Source organism: Anomalospiza imberbis, chromosome 5 (assembly GCF_031753505.1).
Source record: "Anomalospiza imberbis isolate Cuckoo-Finch-1a 21T00152 chromosome 5, ASM3175350v1, whole genome shotgun sequence".
NCBI lineage: Eukaryota > Metazoa > Chordata > Aves > Passeriformes > Viduidae > Anomalospiza > Anomalospiza imberbis.
Window position 1 is genome coordinate 69031992 of NC_089685.1, and position 10467 is coordinate 69042458.

The 10467-nt window shown below is 55.5% G+C and overlaps 1 protein-coding gene across 1 annotated transcript; it reads right to left on the reverse strand.

Moving 5' to 3' along the window:
• Positions 1–231: 231 nt before the first annotated feature.
• HDHD5 (haloacid dehalogenase like hydrolase domain containing 5) lies at positions 232–5324 on the reverse strand. The gene is made up of 8 exons (XM_068191836.1): positions 5183–5324; positions 4900–5100; positions 4567–4679; positions 3835–3928; positions 3337–3370; positions 2793–2967; positions 2301–2489; positions 232–1679 (listed from the first exon to the last, which is right to left on the reverse strand). The coding sequence occupies exons 1-8, from the start codon at positions 5261–5263 to the stop codon at positions 1322–1324; spliced, it is 1245 nt and encodes a 414-aa protein (XP_068047937.1). The 5' UTR covers positions 5264–5324; the 3' UTR covers positions 232–1321.
• Positions 5325–10467: the final 5143 nt, after the last annotated feature.

The window sequence follows — 10467 nt, forward strand, 5'->3', positions numbered from 1 at the left end:
GTCTGTGGAGACACAAGTCTTATCTTTCTCTGCATAGGAGAGCTAGGAGAACAGAGGCAATAGAAGGTGCATGTTGTTAGGGAAATGTTCCTGGGCAGGCAAGTCCCAGCTGCTAATTCATGTTAGGAGGACTCTACCTGCATGTTAAAGAAAGAGGAGGGACCAGAGGTCAGATTGTATGGGGTATCCCTGAGCTGCAAACCACATGAGAGATGAGAGGGACAAAAGAACTGGAAGACACAGACATTTGTATTCTGTAAGATCAGGCCTGGGAGTCTGGGGCTCTGGTACTATCCTGGCTTGATGATCTTCTCTTTGAATCTTTGCATACAAGGAAGGAGCAAAGGTGGACTGTGACTCTTTTTGTTTGGCCCTTGTTCCAAAGAAGGGCCCCTCTTGGAAGCTGTCCCAGCTGGAGCAGGTGGATGTTCCTTGCAACAGTTGGGATCAGAGTGGGTGCCAAAAGAGCCTCTTGCTGCAGCACTGAGTTCTGGGCAAAGACAACTCTGCCAATTCAAACTCTGTGGTGGTTTCCTCTGCTGCTGAGCGCAGGCTGCTGGCTCCCTAGTGGGATGTGAAAAGGCAGGGGTGTTCACAGAATGCTAAATAGGGGGGAGGGAACAATATAACTTTCACCTCAGCCCTGCAGCAAGTTGCTCTGGCTACTGAAGCTTCCTTTGAGGGGCCCTGCCTCTCCACAGCTGCCAGATGACTGCAAAACAGAACTTTGTTTCAGGCTGACAGTGATGCAGTGGCAAATCCCCAGGCAAAGAGAATTTGTTAAAGTCCGTAGGCACTTACTCTTCACGAGGAGAATGCTAAGCCTTAAAGCCTTCTCTTGGCACGGAGCCACCACAGCCCAGCTTCTGGTGTGCTCGAGTCACAGCCTGGACAAACAGCACATTCTACAAATGGCTGATGGTGGCTCCTTGTGTGGGGAAGAGCTTTGCCCTCAAACACCTCACAAAGAGGAGGGTGGGCTCCCCTGATCTTTGCACACAAAGTGTGGAAAAGAATGAGCTGTGAGAGCTGAACAAAACTGGGATTGCTGGGATAAGCCTACTCCTTATACCCTGTTTCCATTATGGCTCAATTATGGCTGGCAGCAATGTACAGTCACAGTTGAAAGTCTGTGGGCAGCTGTCAGGATGGCAGATGAGTATCAATAACATTAAGGGGCTTTTAGTGCTGCATCAGGGAGTTTTCTTTAACGTTAGCTAGATTAGAAAATCACCCCAGGTCCCTCCCCGTTCTTCCCCTCTTCCCTCTCCAGTACATAAAACCCCTTACAGCAGATCTTTAGGCACACCTGTCTTAACCCCTAGCTCCAGTTTTCTTTTTTAAAAGCAAGTTGCACAGCATCATCCACATCCTGCACTACGTAAGATGCCTCCACCAGGCTGGGGTCGAAGCAGAAGTCCCGGTGTCCATGGAACACTGTCTCCACTGTTTTCTTTGGAACGTCGCCGTTGTGGCGGTAGACCCCAGTGCAGACCAGAATCGACTCGCAGCTCTCCACTGAATTGTCGCAGTCATTCCTCAGCTCCAGGGAAGCCTCAGCCTGGGGACTGGCTGCCTGTGGGCTCCTCTTCAGCCCAGCCTGGACCTGGTTCTGCTGAGCTGACTTGAGGTAGTTGTTGTAGAGGTTTGCCCCATAGACGTCAGACATAGGGTTATCCCTGGATAAGGTCACAGTGTGAAACAGAAAGGAGAAACAAGCCCATGAGAATGGGCTCAGAAATGAGAAACAAGCCCTCTGGCTCTGGGGGACTGAGATGAAGACAGCACTGAAGGAGGAAGGGGTGTGAGATAGTTCCTAAGATCAAGAGGAGCAGCTGGAGTGGGCCAGTGAGTCTACCCACCAGTGAGTCCTGCTCAGGACATGTGCACCTTTCAAAGGGGAGACCGCACATCCCAAGCACCCAGAGCAGTTTCAGCCATGACTGGATTACAACCCCTACATTCCCAAAGTGTTTGGCCAAACTGATCTAGCAGTACTACATCTGGGTCTCTTAATTTTGTCTTTAATTAAGTTGTCCTATGTGCACTCTGCATCCTACAGTCCACAGCTTTGCTGTGTAGGGTACAAAAAGCTAGCAAGCCTCTGTTCCAGGATGTGACAATCCAGAGTTACCATCGGAATTTTGATATTAACTTTAGAAATATCCACAGGGAAAAAAAAAAACGAGCAAGTAAGCAAAAAAAAAAAAAAACCCAAACCAAACAAACCCTGCCCCACACCACTGAAGAGCAGTCAGTTTGCAACTCCCCAAGGAAACCAGCAGGAAAAAGTCTCTTACCCAACTGCATAGAGGCGTCGGATGGGAGCCTTCCAGCCCTGCTTCTCTGCCTGCTGTTGGATCAAGTATTGGGCATAGCGGTAGGTGACTGGGCTGGGTTTGCCAATCAAGGCCTCGTACTTCAGCTCCCTGCCTGTCACCTTCTTGTAAATGCTCTCCAAGCAGAGAAGGAAAGTGCCATGGCCAAACCTGCCCCAGAAAGGAGGTCATCATCATCCCCAGAACCACCACTGGAGCAGCAAGCACTCCTTGGTTATTGCCTGTTTTGGACACGGTGTCCACACACACACTTCCACAGACAGTGGTCTGGCTTTTGCTGCTCCCCAGGTTTTAGCCTTTTTTTCTCATGCAGCTTTCATATCTCTGCTGCTAATTACATCATACAATCAAGCTCTTAAAACATTCAAATGCTGAAAAAGCACAGTAGGGAAAGATCATCTGCACGAGAGGAGTATGAAATTGGCTAAACCAAATACCACACGTGCTTTTCACCTGGGCATCTTGGCTTCAGCCATCCACAGGAGGTCCATGTTGCAGGCAAGGATAGGCAGATGAGGGTATGGTACATCCTGCAGCTCTGCCCCAGGGTTCCCATTGCTCAGGAGCACATCAGCAATGAGTTGCAGGCTTGTCTCCCACCTCACTGGCTCACCAAACAGAATCACCCCTGCAAGATTTTGAGGAAACCGTTTGGAAACTCACAGCATCCAAAAGCCACCCGCTAACAAAACCCCTCCTGTGCTGGGCTGCCCTGGCAAATACAGCTACCAGTGGAACGTGGCTGGTGCCAGGGCTCCAGTCTGCACATCACTGCACCGTGTGCACCACTGGTTCCAGATCCTGGCACACGGCACAGGGAAAAGTTGCTTTTATCCAGCTTTTTGCAGCAGCGAGGCTGCCTCCTGGCTGTACCCTCTGAAGATGCTGCCCATGGATAGCAGTGAGCTGACAGCACATCCGTAGCTCCCATCCCAGCTGGCCTGCCTTGCTCTTAGCTCTGCTTGCTGCTCATATGTAAACACAGGCCACTGCTTACCTTCTATAGTGGGGAAGCCAGTGGTGGGAGGAGGCTGCCAGAATAAAAGGAAGGCTGGATTAGTAATGCAAAACCTAATGCCATCTCCAAAACAAAACTAAAAATGCCTCCCTTGAACCTGCCAAGGCAGTTCCATAATAAGGCAGGACAAAGCCACCTGGAATCCTGAAGGAATATTTTTCCCCCTCCCCCATCCCAGATGGGATTTCACAGCTCTTGTACTCCTGTCTCAGAGCTGGAGATGTCAACCAAACCACCTTACCCCCCACGGCAAGGAACAGCAATGGAAGGCAGGCGTGGCATGAGAAAGGAGAGGGGAGAGTCGCTGCCCTTCCTGCAGAAGCCAACTTCTGCAGGAAGAGCAGAGGGTCTGCTTGCTCAGGGTCAGTGCCAGGCTCCTGCCAAGGGACCTCACTGGCAGCTGCCCTGTCCCTTTGCTGCGTGCTGTGAGCACCTCTGCAGCAGAACACCCCTTCTGCTGACGCTTCAGGAAATTACCAGTTCTTTCGGCCTCCGGCTCAGGTCCACCATGTCTAACAGGGGATATGCCTTCCTCAGGGCCTCTATGGTGACCACGTGCTTGAACCCCAGGCTAGTTCAGACCATCAAGGAATGTTGTGGAGACTGGTTTGTTCGGGGTTTTGTTAAGTGACAGTTTTTCTTTAAGTTACTTGCAGAAGCATCTATAGGATTAAAGAATGCAAGTCCTAGTAACATAGCAGTTAAATCATAACCTCATGGCTTTCAGCAAGGCAAGAAACCCTTCCACTAGACCAAACTGCTCAAAGCCCCTTCATATTTGAGTTCCTTCAATTGCTGTCAGATTCTGGGGAAAACCTTATCCCTGGGACAGTTGGGAGTGATCTCTAATGGGCTTTGCTGTGAGAGACTGGGAGAAGCATAACTTTATCTCAAAAGTGAGACACCTAAAGCTGACGGAGTCCTCATGGTCCCATCCCACCAACAGAACAGCAATCACAGGAGAAGTCATGAGCGTGAGAAGCCAAACACTGAACAGGGGAGCCAGGAAGTGACCAACACGGAGATCAACAGCACCTGAGCCTGTCCATAAGGAGGCTGCCCCACAAGGTAAGCCCAATGACCTTTGTGTCTCCTTGTGCTTCAGAAGCTGAGCAAGCGAGTGCCAGGGGTAGGGGCAGGGCAGGAGCAGCAGCCTTGAGCCGGGACGCCGCAGCAGGATGCACAGAGCACCAGAGGCGCAAAGGATACTTGTGGGCGTTCTCCTCCACGGGCCCCTGCCCGGCCACCAGCATGCACCTCTGGTGGAACTGGCTGAAGAGCTGCAGGGGGCTGTGGGACAGGATCACCTGCTCCGGAGACACCTGCGGGACGGACGAGAGGCCGGCTGGGAGCCGCAGGTAGGGTCTCGCCCCCTCCTCCCGGCGGTCGGGTGGCATCGCCGCCCCTCTGCAGCCGCTCGGGCCGGGGCCAGGCCGGGCACTCGCGGTGCTGCCCTGCCGGGGCACGGCTCGGGCTGCCTCCTGCCGCCGCTCCCGGCGCCCCGAGGCCGGGACGCCGCTCCCGCTGCCCCGTCACCATTACCTGCAGCCCCAGCGCCTGGGACAGCTCTCGGGCCTTGGCCGACCGCAGGCAGTTCCCGGCGTTGGTCAGGAACACGACGGGCACCCGCAGCCGCCCGCCGCCGTCCGCCAGCCTCTGGAAGGCGCGGCGGGCGGCGGGCACGGGCTGGCTGCCCCGCACCAGCACGCCGTCCACATCGAACAGGAACCCGAAGGCCGGCGGCTGCAAGGCGAGCGGAGGGCACGGTCAGCCGGGAGCCTCCCCGCCCGCCCCGCGCCCGCCCCGCGCCCCTCCGCGCACGCACCCGGCCGCAGAGCCCGCGGGCGGGCGGCCCCGGGGCGCGCAGCAGCGCCCGGCCGGCCCGCAGCGAGCCGCGCAGCGCCATCCGCCCCGGCCACCTCGGGCACACCGCCGCCCTCGGACTACGGCTCCCATCCGCCCCTGCGGCCGCGCCGCCGCTCCCGGCCTGCAGCTCCCCGCGGCCGGCGGGGCGGGGCGGGAGAGCGGCCGGCGGCCCGGCGGCCCGCCCGCGTGGTTCTGGGTGTTCCGAGGGAAGGGTGCTGCCCCTGCTTCGGGCAAAGCGGGGCTGCGGCTGTGGGGAGAGCTGGAGAGGGGAGCGGGTGTTGGAAGCAGCGGCGGGGCTGGCGGGACCCGGGCGCAAGGGGCGTGCGCCGGCCACAAGCAGCCGTGCCGTGGTAGAGGCGCGCAGAATAACCGGCGAGGAGAGATTTGGGCAGGAGGCAGCGAAAGGCTTTGACCCCTGCAATGCACTCAGAGCGGGTTTATCTCGGCCCTTCACAAAGCCAAAGAACGGGAGACTCCCGGTCTGTGAGCGGAGCTGCTGCAGAGCTGCGCGGCCCCGGTTTCGCGGTGAGGGAGGCGTCGGCCCGGGCGCAGCCTGGTTTGGGTCTGACTGGCTGCTGCTTACCCTGCCTGCCGTCTGCGTGCCAGGGAATCGCACCGCAGCCCGTCACCTCTGCCAGCCGACCGCGGCAGGGATTGTCCCGAATCACAGAACCACAGAACGCTGAGGTTGGGAGAGACCTCTAAGATCATCCAGTCCAACCCGAGCCCTAGCACCTCAACCGGACTGGAGCACCAAGTGCCACGTCCGGTCTTCTTTTAAACACATCCAGAGATGGTGATTCCACCACCTCCCTGGGAAGGCAATGCCAGCACTTTGTTATTCTTTCGGTGAATTTTTTTTTCCTAATATCCAACCCGTACCTTCCCTGACGGAGCTTGAGACCGCGTCCTCTTGTTCTGTCAGTGCTGCCCGGTGGAAGAGACCGACCCCACCTGTCCACAGCCTCCCTTCAGGGAGTTGTGGAGAGCAATAAGGTCACCTCTGAGCCTCCTCTTCTCCAGGCTGAACAACCCCAGCTCCTTCAAACGTTCCTCACAGGGCTTGTGTTCCCAGCCCCTCTCCAGCCTCGTAGCCCTCCTCTGGACGCGCTCAAGCGTCTCAACTCGCCTGTGTTCTCGGCACTGGGGAGGTCCCACCTCGAGTGCTGCGTCCAGTTCTGGGCCCCTACAAGAAATTGAGGCGTGGAGCAAGTTCAGAGAAGGGCAGCGAAGCTGGTGAAGGGTCTGGGGTTCTATGGGGAGTAGCTGAGGGAGCTGGGGCTGGAAGAGAGGCTCCGGAGACATTATGGCTCTACAGCTCTCTGACAGGAGGGCGCAGCCAGGTGGGGGTCGGGCCCTTCCCCCAGGCAACAGCGACAGGACAAGAGGACATAGGCTCAAGGTGTGCCAGGCTGGACATCGGGAAGAATTTCTTCACTGAAAGCGTGGTCAGGTATTGGAACAGACTGCCTAGGGAGGTGGTGGAATCACCATCCCTGGAGGTGTTCAAGAAATGACTGGATGTGGCAGTTACTGCCATGGTCTGGTTGACAGGGTGGTGGTCAGTTAGTCTGGATGACCTTGATGACCTTGCAGGTCTTTTCCAACCTTAAGAACTCTGTGAGTTGCTGCCCTGCCTTTGCTCAGCCTTTCCTATGCAAACCCTTTTTCCTACAGATAAATAAGGTTCTCTAAAACTCTGGTCACTTTTTTTACTCTGACAGACTGCATCCCTCCTTCCTGCAACCTGAAACAGAAATCTTGATGCTGAATTCAGCTGAGGCCCTTCCAAACCTGGGGAAAGTAAAAGGTTCATTTCACATCCATGGAGATGAAACAATGTTTGCTTTCTGACTGGGCTTAGGATCTCCTGAGTCCCTCGACAGGGCAGTTTTAACACGTATGACTTTAGGCATCAATTACACAGTGTAATTGTTTGTTTTTACGCTTCCATTGCCATGAACACCAACCTTAATTTGTTTTTGACCCACTTGAACACCCAGAGCCCTATTTGCAGAGCTATTAAAGCACCGGCGATTCAGAGGCATACATTTGTACAGATGGTTATTCCTCCTTAAGTGCTTTTGCCTTAACTGAATTACCTACCGTTTATTTTTTGTAATTTCCTCAATTTGCCAGGATCACTTTAATTTCTCTGAAGTGTTTGCAGCTCATCCTGCTCTGGCAAAATTTGTGCTGGCCTTGGAGACATTACTGAAAGTATTTATCTCCATGAAGAACTGGGCTTCCAACCTTCTTCCACCAGCACAAGGAAGCCAGCTACAGCTACTCTGAGGTGTGCCTTCTCAACTGTGTACAAACCAGAGGCCTCCAACCCTCACCTTCCCTGGCTGTCGATGAGAAATAGTCAGAGAGAGAGGCAAAGACTATTTTTTTGAAATTAATGACAAACACAGGAGCCTTGTCTCGAGCGCTTCTCACCCGTCCACCAAGGCGGTCCCTCCTGGCAGAGTGAAAATGTGATTGATTTGCTGTGATTTCTGCTTAGGGTATTTGCTAACGTGGATTTATGGCCTTTTAATGATACAGCCACTTGCAAGTTAGGTGGGTTGTTTTGCTTGCTGGTTTCGGTGCCTCTAGACTGAACTGCACTGTTGGGGTCTGCCAGTCCCTTTTATTTTAAGTGTAGAGATACTTTTGACCCTTTCTTTCCGTTCCCGAGGCGTGCAAAAGAGCTGGGAGAGGCATCCACCCCGTTCCCTATCGCAAAGAAGATTTCATTGCTAAAAAAAAGGGAAAAAATTTAGTCTATTAAATATCCAGGAGTTCTGGCAGGGGAGAGAGGGGGACACATTGGGGGTTTTGGGGATGGGGGTTTTGGGGGTGGGGTTTTTGAGGGTGGGGTTTTAGAGGTGGGGGTTTTGGGGGTGGGCTTTTGGGGGTGGGGACTTTTGAGGGTGGGCATTTTGGGGGTAGGGTTTTGGGGGTGGGGTTTTAGAGGTGGGGGTTTTGGGGGTGGGCATTTTGGGGGTGGGGTTTTAGAGGTGGGGCTTTTGAGGGTGGGCATTTTGGGGGTAGGGTTTTTGGGGGTGGGGGTTTTTAGGGGTAGGGTTTTTGGAGGTGCAGATTTTGGGGCTGGGGGTTTTAGGGGTCGGCGTTTTGGGGGTAGGCATTTTGGGGGTAGGCGTTTTGGGGGTGCAGATCTTGGCGCTGGGGGTTTTAGGGGTCGGTGTTTTGGGGCTGGGAGTTTTAGGGATCGGTGTTTTGGGGCTAGGCGTTTTGGGGGTGCGGATCTTGGCGCTGGGGGTTTTAGGGGTCGGTGTTTTGGGGCTGGGGGTTTTTGGAGGTGGGATTTTGGGGCTGGGCGTTTTGGGGGTGCGGATCTTGGCGCTGGGGATTTTAGGGGTCGGTGTTTTGGGGCTGGGGGTTTTAGGGGTCGGCGTTTTGGGGGTAGGCGTTTTGGGGGTGCGGATCTTGGCGCTGGGGATTTTAGGGGTCGGTGTTTTGGGGCTGGGGGTTTTAGGGGTCGGTGTTTTGGGGCTGGGCGTTTTAGGGGTCGATGTTTTGGGGCTGGGGGTTTTAGGGGTCGGTGTTTTGGAGGTGCGGATCTTGGCGCTGGGGGTTTTAGGGGTCGGTGTTTTGAGGCTGGGGGTTTTAGGGGTCGGTGTTTTGGGGGTGCGGATCTTGGCGCTGGGGGTTTTAGGGGTCGGTGTTTTGGGGCTGGGGGTTTTAGGGGTCGGCGTTTTGGGGGTAGGCGTTTTGGGGGTGCGGATCTTGGCGCTGGGGGTTTTAGGGGTCGGTGTTTTGGGGCTGGGCGTTTTGGGGTGCGGGTTTCATCCCCCCGATGCGGGTTGTTGTCCCGACGCGTCCCTGCGGGCGGCGCTCCCGCTCCACGGCACGGGCGGGCCCGCAGCGCTCACCGGCGCCCCGGCTCGGGGGGCTCCGGGCGCGGGGGATGCGGGTGGGGATGTGGGGTCTGGCCGGAGGGAGGGAAAGGAACGCGTTGTTCTGCTCCCAAGGGGACTCTGGGGGAATCCGCCCTTGGAGAGGTGTCCCCAGAGTGTGCGTGTGCTTTGCTCCTGCGGGCTGCCGGCGCTGCCGGGTTGATTTTTCCGAGGAAGGCTGTCCAGCAGGCTGGAGCGCTTATTTTTAAAGCGACACGGGGGGACTTTGCCAGCGGCCGGGCACAGGCTGAGCCTGGCAGGCGCAGCGGGGACCGACAGCGGCAGGGCTGGCAAGCCCCGCGCTGTGCAGAGCCTGCAGTGGCTGCTGAGCCCCAGCCCTCCCGGCACCCGCAGGCAGGCTTTGGTCCGTCATCCCTGCGCCGAATGCTCGTTGTGTCTTTTTCCCTTCAAGCGCTGGGAATATCTCTGTGGCTGCTTGGAGCTTCCCATTCCGCACGCTGTACATGGACGGACCTCGTGATTTCCTCTGCAGGCACATCTGGCAGCAGCCGCACCCCAAATACCCCTAGGGATCGTCTGTCTGCCCCTCTCACACCGCCCACAGGAGACTCCCTCTTCTTCCCCTGTCCACACCGTGCTTGCATGTCTCCCACCCCCTTTCAGAGCTCGCTTTAAAGACAAGCAAAACAGGCAGTTGCCCACAGCCTTCTCCCGTGGGTCCCTGTGTAAACTTTGCAGCTCTGTTTTCCCTGGACTCACAGCCCTGTCATCACTCCCCTCTTCCTGACCTTCTCACACGCCCCTCGAATGCAGCCATACCTTCCATCTCTTTCCTTACTGCAGAGGCTCTAATGGCCTGAACCGGCCCTCCCCCCACGGTTTATCTCTCCTCTTCCCATGCTGCAGCCTGCTCATGGAATGATGGACAAGCTAAAGGTTGAGAAAATAAAGTAAAATGCCTTTCTTATCCTGTAATGACCAAGGGGGAGGACACAACCTGATAAAAATGACAAACCAGGAGAATTGAGAGCCAGACCCTTCACCTGCCTGTCCCTCAGTGCACAGAAAACACTTGATAGACCTGCTGTGATTGCAACTGCTGCAAGCCTGGAAAGAAAGGAATTAACGACTGAGCCAATTAGAGCTACAGGTTTCTGACCAAAGAAATGTCCTTCTGCTACTTGTGAAGAGGCTAATTCAGAGACTTGGTTAGGAAGAAGTCCTGAAGCAGGCTGATCATTTGGAGCTGGTGGAAAACGCATCTGCAGGCCTGTGTTTTATGGCTAGAGGGCTTTTCTCAGCATCTGGCACCTGCATAGTCCCACTGCAGTGATGTGGGCTCACATGACAGATAGATCCAGCTGCTTGCTTGGGCCTA